This window comes from Glycine soja, chromosome 19 (genome assembly GCF_004193775.1).
Source record: "Glycine soja cultivar W05 chromosome 19, ASM419377v2, whole genome shotgun sequence".
In the NCBI taxonomy this organism is placed as follows: Eukaryota; Viridiplantae; Streptophyta; class Magnoliopsida; order Fabales; family Fabaceae; genus Glycine; species Glycine soja.
Window position 1 is genome coordinate 7545733 of NC_041020.1, and position 18292 is coordinate 7564024.

General features: G+C 32.7%; 1 protein-coding gene across 1 annotated transcript; it reads left to right on the forward strand.

Moving 5' to 3' along the window:
- The first annotated feature begins 1003 nt into the window (after positions 1-1003).
- Positions 1004-18106, forward strand: LOC114398552 (two-component response regulator ARR2-like). The gene is made up of 6 exons (XM_028360736.1): positions 1004-1136; positions 1521-1676; positions 1766-2065; positions 2192-2268; positions 2490-2868; positions 18060-18106. The coding sequence occupies exons 1-6, from the start codon at positions 1004-1006 to the stop codon at positions 18104-18106; spliced, it is 1092 nt and encodes a 363-aa protein (XP_028216537.1).
- The last annotated feature ends 186 nt before the right edge of the window (positions 18107-18292 follow it).

Consider the following 18292-nt stretch of genomic DNA (forward strand, 5'->3'; position numbering starts at 1 on the left):
CATGTTTGATCCCTAATAAAAAAAATTACATTGAGTACTTAATAAAACAAATTTTTTGTTTTTTATCCTTGACACTTTTTTTATCTTCGAATAAATTAGTAAATTTTGTTTTTGTTCTCTTAAAAAAATTACTTTTATTATTCTTTTTTCCTAAAAAAATCATTTGTTATTAGTCTTCTCAAAAAGAATAATAACAAATGTAAAAAAAATTACCAGGGACCAAATACAAAATTGATTAATATATCAAGGATTAAAAAAGTGTCAAAGAATAAAACATAATTTTTGTTTTATAAAAAATAAAAAATGATAAAAAATTTATTAGAAAAAAAACACAAAATTTAATTATTTATTTAAAGATCCTAAATATAACTGGAAGTAGAAGTGAAAGAAGGAAGGAGAAAGAGACAGCAGAACATGAAAGAAGATAAAGACAGTGATCAAGAGGAAATAGAGATGTGAGAAGCTGCCAGGTTACTTAATATTACCGTTGGAAAACTGTTATGGCCTGAGTGATATAAATTAAACACCCGAACCAACCTATTAAGAAATCAAATCGTTTAAAGATATAATTGATTGGTAACTCGTATATAAGATTCGGTCTCTGTTATATTTCAAGGCATAAATATCGTTAAAACCAATCAATCAAGTAAATTTTCTTACCGAAATTATTATTGATACACACAATTTGATTTTTCTCTATCTTTTACATTTATTATTTCTGTCCCTTATTACTAACATCATATCCCTTCTTGCCAATCAAGTCAATTTTCTTATCATTCATTTATTTAACTAATTAAATTCTCTCTGTTTCCCCGTATAAATCTTTATTTCTTGGTTTTTCTTATTACATCAATCCCTTGACACTTTTCTTACCACCTCTACACACTTTTCTCAATTCTTTTTTTCTTTTTTGTCTACCCGTCTAATCTAAATCTTTATATAAAGTAGACACAGTACAGAATAAATCACAACACTGAATTCTTTCTCAGTTCTATAGCAAGCAATGGCCACATACCCCACTAAGGAGAAGGTTAACTTTCATCCATTCCCAGAAGGTCTTACGGTCCTTGCAGTTGATGATGACCACAATGTTCTTGTATTCATTAAAAGAATGTGTATTCAATGGAATTATCGCGGTTAGTTACTTACACTATATTGTTTGGGATTAGAAATTTGGTTTTCGTAGTTATATGTTGGTGGGTTTCAATGTTTCATATATTTGGCAACGTGTGGTATTAGTATGTTGGTTTTATGGGGCAGAATTGTAATGTATATTATTTGTGGGGTATGTAATTTGTGTGGGGAAGGCTGGTTAATTAAGTATTGTTATTCTGTTGCAAGAATTTATTTTTGTAAGCCTTTTTGGTGGTATCTTGTTTCATACATCTTGTGTGGGCACATTGAAATAAAAGATTCTTTTAATTTTCAAAAAAATAAAATAAAATTGATACTGTTTATTTACTATAGAAAGATTTGATCTTTGAATCTTTCCAATTGTTGATTATTGTTTTGTTTTGCAGTTATTGCATTCTCTGATGCCCCATCTGCTTTGAATTTTGTGCGGGAGAAAAAAGGTTGCAATATTGATGTGATACTCACTGAAGTTCATATGGCAAATATGGATGGCTATGAATTCCTTAAGCATGCCACTAAGGAAATTAATGTTCCTATTATCAGTAAGTAACTAATTAAACTATAAATTAATTTTTTATGTAAGTTTTCGACTTGTTTTTTTGCTTAATTATCATAGTGCAATATTATGCAGTGATGTCTCATGATAATGCTACGACTACGAGTGCTTTAATGGAAGCTGTTAAACATGGGGCTTGTGATTTTTGGATTAAGCCTTTGAATGAAAAACAATTCAGGATATTGTGGACGCAAGTTGCTAGGAAAATGTGGAATGAAAAGATGCTAGCAAAAACAGATGATTCTTCTGTTCATGGTACTAGAGTGATGAATACAGAAAAGAACAGCTCAACCCCACCAAAGAAGCCCCGTTTAGTGTGGCAAGGAGAATTGCAACAGCGATTTGTCAGGGCTATAATGCATCTTGGGCTTGATAGTATGATTAATTAATTCTTCAGTATTAATAATTTTATCTTTTCGTACAATTAATAATTTATTTGTTGTTGGTCTTGCAATAACTATATGACACTTAACAATTTTTTCTCCCTTGATTATTTTTCAGAGGCACAACCAAAGAGGATTCTTGAAGTGATGAATGTTCCCGGTTTGACAAAAGAGCATGTAGCTAGTCATTTGCAGGTTGGTTTCTATATATATGCATTTGAAATTTGGAATAATTCAGTATAAATTGCCATGCCAACTAATTGAGATTTGAACATGAAACATAGGTGTCTTGTTTTCAATCCAAACCGAGGCACTACTTAAGTTTTGTGGTTCTAAACAGTAATTTAATGTTGTTGTTTTCTTTATAGATATGCATGGTAATAATTAATATTATTTCCATAATTTGTGATTGGCAGAAATATAGAGTTAATTTGAAGAAATCTAATAAAATGATCACTGCGCATCAAGAGAATGAGATGCAAATGCAATTACCAAACAATATAGAATCCAGGGGCATGGTAGGCGCATCTAGCATTTTTCCCTATGCAGTCCTTCATCCTGAAGAACAATGGCCTAACTATTACCATCTTGAAGAACAACAAGGTGTGCCATATATAGCAAAATATCCTTCTAACATGATCAATAATGCCAAGAATTTTGCTCAGCCAATAATGACAGTAGATGATGCACCTATATGTGGAGTATTGCCCCAGTCTAATACAGTGACAGCCAACAATGCATTGATGCATCCAGATATGTATGTAGCAGCAGCAGCATCATCAGAGGCAGCAAACAGTGATGCATTATCAAATTCGTTCAATGAACTTTCAGCCATCTTGCATGGCAATTATAATTTTTAGTATTAAATATGTAATTGTAGATTTTTAGTTTTAAATATGTAATTGCGTTAAAGATTGAGAGACAAAACTTTTTGGTCGATAGTTGTCTTTATAAGTCTTGTGAATTTAATGTAAAGGGATTTTCTATATTATATGGGTAATTGGTGTTCATTGGCATAGAAAATAGATTTTACATAAATAATGGAGCTAGTGGTTAAATATTATTGGTGTGCAGCCAGTGCCTTGATAATTTGATAGCATCTTTTTTGGATACATTCTGCGCAAGTTTTTTTTTTTTTTCAATTACTACTTTGGGTTACATAAATTATTAACACGTTAGTAATTATTTATGGTATGTTTTGGCTAAGAGGAAATGTGAAGAAAAAAATAGTAAGAAGATTTTTTTTAGATTTTTAGTTGTCAATATTTTAAATTAATTATTTTAAAATCAAAGTTAAATTTTATTAATGAAAAATCAAAGAAATGACTAAAATGGAATTTTCAAAAACATAAAAGATTAAAATAAAACATTTAAAATTTAATGTATTAAAACAAAAAAGCATTGAAATAGAATGGATCAAAAGTGAAATTTAGCCGATAAGAAAAGTAACGTTTGAAAGATTTGAATTTATAAAAAATCTTGCACAATTGCTACATAATATTACAAGCTAAAGTGCAATTTTTGTTCCATATTTTTATATATCTACGATTTTAGTTTTCCTATTTTTTAATTGAGACGGTTTGTTTTTACTTTTAAAAAATTTATAATTTTAGTTTTTAATTTAGACATTTCATCCTTCATATTTTTTTAAAATATATGATTTTATTCTCCTTTTTCAATTTTAGAATTGACTATGTATTTTTTTTTAAATTATAAATTAAGTTTGTTAGTAGCTAAATAATTAAAAAAAACATTTATCATGTAAATAATAAATAGACACGTACCAGTCAACATTTATAAAATGCATACATCAACGTTTAAAATTCGATACAAGAATGAAAATTATAAATTTTTTAAAAAGTGAAAAACGAAATATCACAATTTAAAAATAGGGGACTAAAATCATTAATTTTTTAAAAATAGAGGATGAAATATCTCAATTATAGAAATAAAAAAACTAAAATCACAAATTTGAAAATATAAAGAACAAAAATTACATTTTAACCAATATTATAAAATAAATCCAATCAAATAATGCAGGAATTGAAAGTTTTTTAGTTTTACCCTTTTAATCCGCTGTAATTAAATTTTCCCGTTGTTCAATCACCACACAAAATCTTTGATTGAGCAAATTTATCCTATCTTATAATCAATAATCAATATTTAAATAAATTAAATTTGTAGTATTCATTACATGTAATATTTATTTGGTCAAAAATGTAATTTGTGTCCCTTGTTTTCTCAAAATCATGGTTTTAATCCCTCCATTTTTGAAATTAAAACATTTCATCTCCCGTCCTTAAAAAATTAGTGATTTTAGTCTTATTTTTTAATTGAGATATATTATTTTTCATTTTAAAAATTTATAATTTTAGTCCTTGAATCAAATTTCATTGATCTATGTACTCCTTAAACATTGAGCAACACATGTTTGTTTACTATCCACATGACAAATATTTTTTATAGAAAAAAATACTTAATTACTAGCCAACGTAATTCATTAAAAAAAATAAAAAAAAGTATCTAAAAGTTTGAAATTGATAAAAAAAACTAAAATTGTATATTTTTAAAAATGGTGAAAGAGATATCTCAATTATAAAAATAAGAAATTAAAATCATAGATTTTTTAAAAGTGAGGTATAAAATATCTCTATTAAAAAAATAAGAAAATTAATCAATAAGCACAATCACAACGGTGACTAACATGGTCGTTGACAAGGTCGGAGGCATAGTGTGGAAGCCAGTAACAAATGTCAAAGTCGGTGACGGGGAGGCAGTGAGAGAATGGAGCAGTGAAGGTTAGGGTTTAGAATTAGGATGATTCATAATTAAATTATCTTTTTTTATTAAATATTAAATTAAAAAAATTAAATTTACTAAATTGTCCTTAGACTTTAATTGAAAAAAAAAATTCAAACTTAATTATCTAATGTGACAAAATAAATCATGTAATATATATAACTGGACAAGATACAATCCACACCGATTTAAGTTATTCTCAACATACACCAAAGTAATGGGGTTGTTATAAATCCTAATCGAATAATCCTAACTACACCAATAAGTACATACCAAACTAAATCTCCAAATTTTTTCACTTTGCTTTTCTCCGTTCTAAAGGTCACAAGCTATATGCAATGGCCAAATTCCACACAAAGCATAAGGTTTCCTTTCAATTCCCAGCATATTGATAAAACAAAAGCAAGAACAAATTAAAAAAAAAAATCAGAGGGTATAATAAATTTTATTTCATTGCAGATTGTAATTAACTAAGATTTGCGTATTTCATTTGCTAGATGCCGACACCGAAACTCACAAACTTCAATCCCTTCTGCTAAAAATAACTTTTTATCCCTTCAATCTCTGTCTCTTATTCTCTCTCTTCTGTTTTTTCTCTTCTCTTTCATAGTCTTAGTCACTTGCGCGGGCACACTTCTCTGCCTCCCACGATTTAATTTTACAACATTAACTTTTTTTTTAATTTTATTTTGCATTTACCATTTTTATTTTCATTAAAATTAAATTATCCATGGTGCAAAACACGGGGACTATTCTAGTTCTCATAATAACGTATGTGTCCATAAATGCCAGCATGTTTTTCTGGATAGATTAGAGAAACAGATTAAAACTCGGCATTCAGTATCTGTGTGCTTGTTCTTTTGTCCTATTGGGATTCTTACTTATGTCATCACCAAAGTAATGACTAGAAGTGCCCATAAAAAATAACCATCACTTACTATATTTATAATACATAATTATTTAAATGAGTTATTTATTTAAAATTTGTGAACCCTACAATATCACATAAATTTAAAACTTTACACAAAAATTGATTTTAATACTAAAGTTGTTAGAATGAGTGTTTAACTTGAATCACATTAAATTTTATAATTGGAAAATGAGTTCTTTAATTGATAAGAATAAATTAAGCAATAATTATTTATACAAACAACTCACTTAAGCAACCCATTTAAATAATTATTGATAAGAATGATAAAAGTTTGTTAAATAATGTTGCTTAATTTTAAGCAACTCATCAAACACCCATATTGAAAATGCTCTTATAGAGATCACATGCTTGCACTCCACAAACCAAAAAAGAAATTTATTTTAAGTTTCAAAAACTCATGTTCAAGTTTTTAAAGTAATCAAGTTACTTTTTTTTAGCAAAATAATTTAAGTTATTGTAATTGTCATTGGAATGGTTCTCCCCTCAATCGAAATATTATTAGTATTTTGTTCCATCTCGAGTGTAAATTTGACTTTTCCTAGCATAGCAAACTTTCGATCTTTACCCTACCTTCTGGGCAAGGAGACAATTTTTGTCAAGTTGCAGCACAAGAATCCTCAGGGTCAGCAGGGACATCATATATGTCTTAAATTAAACATTGGAAATTGAGAATCTATATGCTAACCATCTTTTGGTCAAGCATCTTGTATCATTGCATCTCATTAGTGAACGTATTTGAGTTTGAGTTGACAAAACTGCTTACAAATTCGTCTGAAAAACATTACTTTCTAAGTTAACTTTCAATGTGCTTGTACTTCTGAAAGAAAGAAAAAAAATCTCAGGTGGACTATGATTGTGCATTTGAAATGTGAATATAGTTACTATGAAGCTGAAATTGCGAAGTTTGTTTTTTGGTAGACAAATGCAGTCTGCTTTTTTGAAACTAAAGAAATGATAAAAATATGATTGCGGTTTGACTCAACTAGTAGCGTTGTGTTCGCCCTCCCCTAAAACACACACAAAAAGAAATAAAAAGAAAGGTCATATACTTGCAGAATGGTCCATCTTCCAAACAATATTGTAAATTCATATCATCAAATATAGTTAAGGGAATAGTTTAGACACAAGAATGGAACAAAAATTTGAGGGAGACGGAAAAGGAGGAAAAATAATATACAAAAGGAAAGCTAACAGTTTGGCATATTCAATAAGTTTATTACAGTGCATAGTTAGTTCATATAGGTGGTTCAATTACAACAATTATCAAAGAACTTCTACCAAGACCACACCATTAGACTTACGTGACAGAAAATTACTTGCTAACTACGCAATGAACTACCAGAGTAGTAATGATCTTGTACGAAGTAAAATAATGAACTTGGTTGGTTAAAAGTGATTTTGAACCTCTTCAAACATCAGATCAGATCAATCATCAAAACAAGATGTTGCAACTTCCCATAAGTGGTGGAATACACATCTTCACAGCTGATAGCTTGTCTGCAACAGAGTTCATCATATCATTGTGTGCCAACACTGAACACAAACTAACTTAAGACTCCTCAGATAAACACAAGCCAGTGTTATTAGCAGCATCTTTGGAAACGATTCTGCAGCAAATTTTTATACATGAGATGCTAAAGTGGAAAGATATAACATCTACACAAGCACATTTTCTACTCTGGGGTCTGAATGACCTGAGTCATGAGCTTCTTAAGGCTCCGATGATTAGTCAAAATTGTGAATGGATGACCAAGAAGATACTGTCTCCATTTCTTAACCGTAGTCGTAATCGCACATAATTCACGCACATAAGTGGAAGCTTGTAATAATTTGGGGCTGAATGGCTTACTAAAAAATGCAATTGGGTGGCCCTTCTACGAAAGCACTGCTCCCATGCCCACCCCTGAGGCGTCCGTCTCCAGGGTAAAAGGGAGGGAGAAATCTAACAACATAAGAACAGGAGCTGAGGTTAGAGCCTCCTTTAGGGTCTTAAATGCTTGGTCAGCCTCGAAAGTCCATTCGAAAGGATCCCTAGTGGTGAGCTTGACCAAGGGGGCAACAATATATAGAGGCATACCCTTGAATAAACCGACGGTAAAAATCGGCGAGACCCAAAAAACTTCATAGAGATCTCGTGGTTTTCAGAATGGGCCATTGGTGGATAGTGTGGACTTTAGAAGTGACTGGTGTAACCCCTTGACTCAAAACCACATGCCCCAAGTACTCCACCTGTTGCTGCGCAAAAAAACATTTAGAAAGCTTAAGTACGAATTGATTGTGAAGAAGTACCTTAAAAGCTTTCTCTAGGTGGAGCAGATGTTCCAGCAGGGTCCGACTGTATATCATTCATCGTAGCATGAAATGAAGAAGGGGCATTACACAACCCGAATGGCATCACCGTAAATTGATAGTGACCATGGTGGGTGCGAAACGTATTCTTAGCGACATCAGGTTCATGCATCCGAATTTGGTAATAAACTTGCAAAAGGTCCAGTTTAGAGAACCAGCTTGCGCCTCCCAATTTATCTAATAGCTCTTCAATGGTGGGAATAGGGTAACGGTCTTTAATCGTTATCGCATTTAATGCCCGATAGTCCACACATAGACGCCAAGACCCATCATGCTTCTTGACTAGTAGAACAGGGGAGGAGAAAATAATTATACTTGGGTGTCATACCTAAATTTCATCTAGAGACAATTGTTTGTCGGTATACGGACCTTAATTGACCACTTTGAGATGCTTGACACTCGCTGCCACGTAATCCATAAAGTTTCACAATGTTTAGGAAAGAAATAAGCTTAAAAACAAAAAAAATGGGGTGCACAAGTCAAACTGGGGGGTGTACCTAGCATCAGGGCCCATCTAGAATATTCTGGAAAGGGGATTGCTTCATGTGGAAGCAACTCAGCTCGCTTGGGCGAGCTGGGCGGCAACCACCTCCCCCATTTTCTTATAAAATGGCGTGAGGGGGCTGAGTTTGAGGGGTTTAGCACCTTGATAGCTCAGAAATCACTTAAAATTATTGGGGAGAAGAAGAAAGTGGGAAAAATGCAAGCCGAGATGCTTCCGTAATGCTTCCGAGACGTTTCCGTGATCAATTTTGTGAATGTTTCTATGCCGTTCTTCGATGTTCTTCATTCATTCTTCATCGTTTGTCGAGCGTCAACCGGTTAGTTTTCATTTTCGAAGCTTTCAATTCATTCTATTCATCCTTGGTGGTCCATTTTTGCTTTGTATGCTTTCATCTTCATCTCGTTTACTTTTGGTATCCTTTTCTTCCATTTTTAACGAGCTTCGACCGATCATTTAAGCTGTTATCTTGCATAATAAATGATAAAATGAATTTCAACCGATCATTTGTGTTGTAATATCGTTTAATCACTGTTAAAATAAAATTCAACAGATCGTTCACACTGTAACCTCGGTTAATAAAAAAAGGGTAAATAAGCTCCAATCGAACGTTTTACTTTAAAAGTTCTTATAAATGAGTTGATAAATAACAAAGTGAAGCTAGGGCTAAAATTAACTCACAAACCAAGCTTTGCCCGCGCAAAGGTCATTTGAAACCGTTTTAAGGTCCAACGCCTTAAACGGTCCTCTTTGCTTTTATCGGTTAAAATGGACCGTTCAAAAGTATAAAATCAACACACTGCATAAATTTACCGCTTTTTAAAGAACTACATAGGTCTGATTTCCTCACCGCAATTGAGGATACGTAGGAGCAAAAGCTCCGCTTTTGTCGACCTTAAAAAGGGAGAGATTGTTAAAGGTCCAATGCCTTAACGTTTCTCTCCTTCCATACAAATCAAGAGATTGTTAAAGGTCCGACGCCTTAACGATTCTCTCCTTTCAAAATCAAGAGATTATCAAAGGTCCAACACCTTAACTTTTCTCTCTTTTCGAAAAACAAGAGATCGTTAAAGGTCCAAGGCCTTAACGTTTCTCTCATTTCAAATATCTAATGTTTCTTTCCTTTCAAAAACAAGAGATCGTTAAAGGTCCAACGCCTTAACGTTTCTCTCTTTTTTGAAAATCAAGAGATCGTCCAAAAGGATCTAGCGTCTTAGTGATTCTCTCTGTTAAAAAAATCAAGAGATCATTCAATGGACCCAGCGCCCTAACGATTCTCTCCTTAAAAGAATCAAAAGATCATTTAAAGGTCTAACTCCTTAAACGAATTTTCTTTGGTTAAAATAAATCTTGCGAAGAAAGATAAAAACAACTTAACTAATGTTTAGTTTTTAATGAACTACATAGGTCTGATTTCCTCACCGCAATTGAGGATACATAGGAGCAAAAGCCCCACTTTTGTCGACCCCCAAAAGGGAGAGATTGTTAAAGGTCCAACGCATTTACGTTTCTCTCCTTCCATAAAAATCAAGAGATTGTTAAAGGTCCGACATCTTAACAACTTTCTCCTTTCAAAATCAAGAGATTATTAAAGGACCAACGCCTTAACTTTCTCACTTTTCAAAAACCAAGAGTTGTTAAAGGTCCAATGCCTTAATGTTTCTCTCCTTTCAAAAAACAAGAGATCGTTAAAGGTTTAACGCCTTAACATTTCTCTCCTTTCAAAAACAAGAGATTGTTAAAGGTCCAACGCCTTAACGTTTCTCTCTTTTCAAAAATCAAGAGATTGTCCAAAAGGGTCCAACGCCTTAGTGATTATCTCTATTAAAAAAATAAGAGATCGTTCAAAGGGTCCAGTTTCCTAATGATTCTCTCCTTCCAAGAATCAAAAGATTGCTTAAGGGTCCAACGCCTTAAATGACCTTTGTTTGGTTAAAATCAATCTTGCGAAAGAAGATAAAAACAACATAACCAATGTTTAGTTCTTAAAGAACTACGTAGGTCTAATTTCCTCATCACAATTGAGGATACGTAGGAGCGAGGGAAACACCCTTGTCGACCACAAAAAAGTAAAAAACATAAAAAGCAAAAAAAGATAAAAATATAAAAAAGGGAAAAATACATAACAACATAAAAAAGGAAAATATAAAGTTTTGAAGTCATATTTGCACACTTGATTGAAGTCTGCCGTCCCTTGTGACGAGCGCGTGAGGTGCTAATACCTTTCCTGTACGTAAACAGCTCCCGAACCCTCATTTTCATAAAATGCAGACCATCGCCTTTTAGGTTTTTTCGACGTTGTCCTCGAATAAATGTTGGTGGCGACTCCATGCGTTTTCCTTCGATGGAAGACGCACCCTTGACTCGCACGAGAGGCCTTTTCGCGCCCCCGCCGGGGGGCAGGTTGCGGCAGTTGGCGACTTCACTGGGGACTGTTTTTAGAGATTTAGGCCATTCAATTAGTGTGCAACATCTTATCATGACTTCTTCTTTATATATGTTCTCTCTTCCCTCTTACCTTTGGTTTTTGTCCATATTTGTACATAACCTTTGCTGTGTTGTTGTGTTTGATGTGTGTTTGTCTATCGATTACATTCATAGTAGTAAATACTTTTTTCTACACACACATGACACCTGCAGCTCGCACACGCGTTGAGATATTAGGCCCTATGCCTAGGTCTATGTGATCCATAAGGTCTGGAGGTCTATCTGTTGTCATGCTGGGTCTCCGACTCGCTTGATGACAGTGAAGCCTCATCTAGATTTTTCCTTTTTAGTAATGCATTATCACTAATAGTCCCTATCGCCATAATGTATTACCTAAGAGGATGATATATCTGGAAGCCGGTAAGTTTACATGAAACCACACTTGGGAATTGTCACTAGAATGGGACTTTTGGATCTTTTCCATTAGATTCCTCAATCAGGGGCACATAGAAAACTTACTCTGGCATATTCCTTAATTGCATCATGCATCTCTTCATGGCATCGTAATGAACATATCGTTCCTGCATTTGTCATTTATCATATTCATACATTGCATTTTGCATGAGTCATTGCATCATCATGCATTTTCATTCAACATGCTTTTTTGTTCTACAAACTGCGTACCTTTTATTTTCATGTTCACTGATGCATGATCCTTGCATTTTCCTCTGAAAAAAACAAAAAGCAAAAGCAAAAAAAAGAACAAAAGAAAGTCACGCCATATTCTTAGTTGCATGTGTTTGGTACCATAATGATGGCTATAAACCAACCATGTTGGGATTATACACCCATTTCTCTAAAAAAAATAATTGGAAAATCATGTGAACCATGGTGCCTAATGCATGGTTAACTAGGAAATGGTGGTTCTTAGGGCATCTCATAATTGCCTTTGCCATGCATAGCATAAGTATGCCCGAGTTATTCATCTCTATGAGATGTTGTCAAAGTATTGGCAATCAAAATTGCTATTCCTTGGATTATGGGGTTGAACCAAGCACATGCTTTTAAGAAAAGGTTAATCAAAGTCAAGGTCAAGTATGGAAGTAACCGGCTTGCAAAAATTGGGGCAAAAGATGAATCGAGCTACATCGTTTCTTTGTCTACTGCTAACACATAATTGAGCCAATTTACAAAAGAATTGAGGGTTGTTAATGTCCATGTGTTATTCACAGTTTCACTTTGACAAGATGATGGACCATCTAAATTGATTCAACCCTATATCCTGTGTAAAATTTGCAATACTTCAACCATGCATCATTCTCATACATCCATGCTTTTCATTGGTTGCATTGCTCATTGCATTCTTTCCTTGAAAACTACAATCATTGTTATCAAAAGGAAAGAACACAATTTATGATGCCCTTACCGAACGTGTGTTACAGCTAGGGTAATGGGAGAAATAGAGGAGGTGCAAGAGTAGATGAAGGCCGACATGGAGGCCCTGAAAGAGCAAATGATCACAATGATGGAGGTCATGATGAGCATGAAAAAGATAATGGAAGTCAATGTGGCTGCCGTTGCTGCTACAAGCACTGTTGCTGAGGTGGAGCCGACTCCCCCATTTGGCCTCAACCAAATAAATCATCTGACCTCGGATAGGGTAGGTCAAGGAAGCAAAGAGTTGGGAGGTACGAGCAGCTACCTTTATGTTCAAATTCAAACTTTATGTTCAAATTCAAAACATGCATGCTTTCTCGCCATATGGCTTACCTCCCAACTATGCACCACCTAATGGCAAGTCCGAGACTACAGGTGTTGATAATCAATTACATATCCTAAAACTTTTAAATATGCAAGAGAACAAAGATCGTAGGCAATTAAATTGATTAGGAGTCTAAGTCAGATTGGTCAATAAGTCCTAATTCTCTTCTTATAGTAAAGAAGCTTTCTTTTGGCAAAGGTTTTATAAAGATATCAACCAATTGATTATTTGTGTCAACAAACTCTAATTACACTCGTATTTTCACAACGGATAGCAATATGATCAAGCATTAAGCCATAATTAGAGAGTTGTTGTCTCATCCAAAGGATTTGTGCACAACAACTTCTAGTAGAAATATATTTCACTTTTGCAGTAGATAAGACAACACTATTTTGCTTTTTGTTATGCCATGATACTAGTGCAGAACCAATAGAGTGGCAAGTCCCACTAGTGTTTTTTTTATCAGGTTTGAATCCAGCAAAATCAGAATCAGAGTATTCTACTAAGTTGTAAGAAGAATTCTTAGGATACCACAAGCCTAGATTTATAGTGCCTAATAAATATCTCATTATTCTTTTGACGGCACTAAGGTGAGATTCTTTGGTATTGGCTTGATATCTAGAACACATGAAAACACTGAAATTAATATCTGATCTACTTGCTAATAAATAGAGAAGAGACTTCATCTTTATCCAAGTAGCAAGCAGTGCTCATTGGGGTGGCCATTGGTTTAGCATTTTCCATCCCAAACCTGCTAAGCAATTCTTTGTAATGTTTTGCTTGACGAATAAATATTCCATATTTGGTTTGTTTTATTTGTAGTCCAAGAAAGAAATTCAACTCACCCATCATAGACATTTCAAATTCACTTTGCATATCTTTAGAGAATTCTTTGCACAATGAATCATTAGTAGCACCAAAGATTATATCATCTAAATAAATTTGAACTAAGAGAATATCATGCATTTTTCTTTTAATGAAAAGTATGATATCATCCTTTTCTCTAGTGAGCCCTTTTCTAAAATAAATTTGATCAATCGTTCATACCAAGCCCTAGGGGCTTGTTTTAAACCATATAGAGCCTTTTTCAATTTAAAAATATGATTGGGCAAATCTAAATTTTCAAATCCAGTAGGTTGATCAACATACACTTCTTCTCTAATAAATCCATTTAAAAATGCACTTTTAACATCCATTTGATAAAGTTTGATACCCATTATTGATGCAAAGGCAAGTAACATTCTAACGGCTTCCAACCTAGCTATTGGAGCATAAGTTTCTTCATAATCTATTCTTTCTTCTTGGTTATATCCTTTAGCCACTAATCTAGCCTTATTTCTAATGATTATTCCATGTTCATCCAATTTCTTTCAAATTGATTTAATTCTTCTTCCATAGAAAAAAATCCAATGTTCATCAATTATGGCTTCATTTATGTTTTCAGGTTCAATTAGAGAGACAAAAGTCATGTTATTGCATGCATCTTTAAGGGAGTGTCGAGTTGTTACCCCTTTTGAGATGTCACCTATGATATTATCAAGAGGATGATACCTTGAAGTTCTCCACTCCCTTGAAAGATCCACGTTTATTTGATTTTATTTGGATTGAGAATCTTTGCTATTTCCTTCTTCTTTGTTTTTGTAGACTTCTTCATGAAATTGATTATTTTGTTTTTTTATTCCAAACACAACCTTTATGCATAGTAAAATACTAAATGTAAACCTCTTTTCTAGTGGGATAAGGGTGGTAATATGAGTTGAATTTGTTAGGTCAACCCACTTAATATATAAAAAAATAACAAAATGTATTAGGTTATTAAATTCATCAACCTGCCCTACGTAAATTGTTAACTCAGGGGGTTGGAGGCTTGACAACTAACCTTTGTAACCTGTTATGCCTAACCCACTCTATTTTTTGGAAGTTTACTTTATCAACCAACAAACTCATCATTTCATAGCATGTCATTCTATCTATTTGTTGGTCAACCCGCCCAGTTATCAAAGGGCTGTATTTCTCTACACACTTTTGTTGGCAGGTCAACTTGTCGACATGATTGACCCACGTTGTCATTCCTATCATGAAAGATTTACCTCTTTGTTAGACTCAACCCTTGTTAGTAATTTTTATCTTTTTAAAGTATTAGGAAATATTAATAGAGAAATATTCTATAAAGATATATTGATGAGTAATTAAAGTTATGTAATAATGCTATAAAACATATTCTTATTGATTCTCATGTATATTAGATATAAAAAAGTATTGATTATTTGTCAAATTTTTACTTTTTTAATTACTCTAATTTTGTTTTTTTTTCAAGTATTCTACTTTGAAGGAGCAATCCTTTTATAAGCTTAGTGAAACACTAATTATACACCTCTCTTCTAATGGAAATTCAAACATCATTTTGCCACATAATGTAATAGGGTGGTAAAACAGGTTGAATTCATCAAACCAACCCACATAATCCGCCAAAAAATGGCGGAGTATATTATGTGATTAAATTCATCATCCCACCTTGTATAAGTTGTCAACTTAAGGAGTTGGAGGCTAAAGAACTAACTTGCTCAGTGGTATCAAGACTATACCGATCATGATTCGATCAGGGCACCAGGTTGATGGGTCAGTGGTTGAACTGAACGTGGGTCGCTAGCCGAACTGGTATATATTAAATATTTAAATTTTATACTAAATATATATCATATATAAATTATTTTTTTCGTATCTATATCATAAAATTTTGTTTGTATCAAGAGCGGTTGGCACAATTGGTAGCGGCTTAGGTCCCTTAACCAAGTGGTCCAAGATTTAAATCCGGGTTTGATCAAAATTACTTGAAAGCTAAAATAAACAAAAAAATCATCATATTTCAACTCCAAAATGCCAATAAAACAAAAAAGTTGAATAATTAAAAAATCATTAACAAATCGAGAACTAATACAATTTGTGAAATAGGGGGAAAATGAAAACGAAAGACGGTAAAATTGAAGAAAAAATCCTTGGCGTTCATTGAAAAGCTACTGTATCTAATGGTGAAAAATTGGTTTCCTAAAATGGGAGACTTGCCATGGTCTCCCATCATTGCATTAACCTTTACATTACTAGCATTAGCATTCACGGTAAGGGTAGGAAAAAAAATTACAACTATATTATTTCAAACAAGAAGTACATATGATGAAATTCATATCTTACCTCTGATGTTGGTGGAACTTATCACTGGAAAGAAACATCGGTAGGTGCATTGACTATAATAAATTGAATTTCAGCCACATTGTCTATAACAGGCCATCGAGGTAACTTACATGAAAAAGAAAATAACGAAGTTAAATAAAGGATTTAATAGAGGAATTATGAAAATTTTAGGGACCAAATGCAATGAATTTATTTTAGGAGGACTAAATCCAATAGACAAAAGACAATGTTTGGAGGACTAAAATGATATTTAATCTTATAAATTATTAAAATTAATTCCCTTGATTATGCTTTCATAAATATGTGGAAAATTTAATTTAAATGCAGTGCTATAGTTACGTTGGTGTGTTCTCCAATTAGATTTAAAATTTTGCCTCGATAATATGTGATGATATTTAATGGTTTTTTGGTTAGGCTAAAATCAAACCCTGTTTTTCCCATTTTGTCCAATCCATAATTTTAATCCCCATTTTAAAATAGAGACCAATTTTTTTAAAAATTCAATAATTTTTTCACAAATATGTATGATATATATATATATATATATATATATATATATATATATATATATATATATATATATATATATATATATATATATATATATATATATATTACTAGAAATATAGTAAATACTTGGCATTCAATATGTAGTGTTTGGGATTCTATATCGATATTTATTGTATCTTTCTTCGACCCTGAGACAATTGGACATATTTTTACAAGTAAACACTTACTTCTAGAGATGTATATTTCTCTATAAAGTTAAATTTTCCTTTCCAAAACAACGTTTTGTTGCTGTGTTATCTTTTTTTTTTTTTGTTTAAGCTTAGTGTGGCTGACTGGCTTAGGGAAAATGTTCTCTAGTCTGATGACTTTAGCGTCGACTAGATTCACCTTTTGGTTATATGGTTCTATTTTTTGTAAAATTTCTTTACTTTTTGTTATCAAACTCAAACCAATTATTGACTTTGTCAGGGTACTAAATCACTAGGTCAAGGGTAGATTAAGTGAATTAATGGTTGACTGACATGACTTGGATTATATTAAAAAATACTAAATAATTCATAACATGTAAGACCATATAGGTACCAAAAACCCGTATAAGGAAATAAAACAAAGGTGCACAGAAAAATAAAAGAAAGCACAAAGTAAAAGTGCACAGAAAAATAAAATATAGCACAAACACAAAGTAAAAATATAGCACAAAGTAAAAATATAATATAGATCAGCAAAGGTGGCAAAGCCTCCTAGTTAGATTTATATTATATTTGCAAGTTTAAAACTAATAACAATTGAGAGTAAGCAATATGCGGAAGGAGAAGATCAGATTAGATGGATAGAGGGCAATCCTCAAGTGGACACTATAAGATATCTTATTTGGAAAAATATAGAATATGATGAACCCGTAACTCTCTCTTTTTTTTTTTAAAAAAAAAGAACAACAACGTCCTTATCAGTTTTCTGGATATTAAGCTGAGTACTGAAGATCGCAAACTGCCCATACTTACTTTTGGGTCTTATGTAGATCTTATTTTCCTCCAAGCACCAGCCTAACCAAAAAGGACTTTCATAGTTTTTCAAAAACAGTTATCAAGGGCACACCTTTGCAGGCTTACCAATCCCAGGTTTTTGAAAAACAAGCAAAGGAAAGAAAGGAAAGAAAAAAAAAATACTTATTTACAAGCAGTAGGGTTCTAAATCATATTCGCATTTTCCAAATGAAGATAACTAAGGCCCCTTGAGGGTGCCTTCACAAGAACTAGCCAGACATAGTGAGATTCATACTTACAGTTTATCGGAGAAAACTTTTGGGGTAGGGGAAGAGATGCAGAAAAGAACTTGATATTATTGCACAGACAACTATTACAAGCTTAAGTTTCTTTCTCTCTCACTATTGGGTATGGTCTTGTTCAGCGTATGTTCAACTGAACCTTAACACCCTTTATATAGAGAAAGTTTACATAACAAGACAAAACCCCTTCAGTCAAGAACAGTAACATTACCGTTCCTTTACTCTGTCACAGGGTTGTCCTTTACAGATACTTTTATTACAGATAAGCTTGGTGTCTAATCTTATGCAATAGTAAAGATTCCTGCCTTTTTTTCTTTTTTTTTTTAACTTTTCTTTGGGCAGGATACATTTGTCATCAACTCTTGCTTGCTTTTGTAATTGTAACATCTTCTTCATCTTGGATATTTCCAGAACAGAAAATGTCAGATGAATCTTCCATTGAAAGATCAGTAGAAGGGAAAGGAG

Bases quoted from the DNA above. Each gene is read 5' to 3' on its own strand.
- LOC114398552 (XM_028360736.1), top strand. From the start codon at position 1,004: ATGGCCACATACCCCACTAAGGAGAAGGTTAACTTTCATCCATTCCCA. The intron at 1,137-1,520 runs GTTAGTTACTTA...TTTGTTTTGCAG, and splicing joins TATTCAATGGAATTATCGCG to TTATTGCATTCTCTGATGCC. The intron at 2,066-2,191 runs GTATGATTAATT...ATTATTTTTCAG, and splicing joins AATGCATCTTGGGCTTGATA to AGGCACAACCAAAGAGGATT.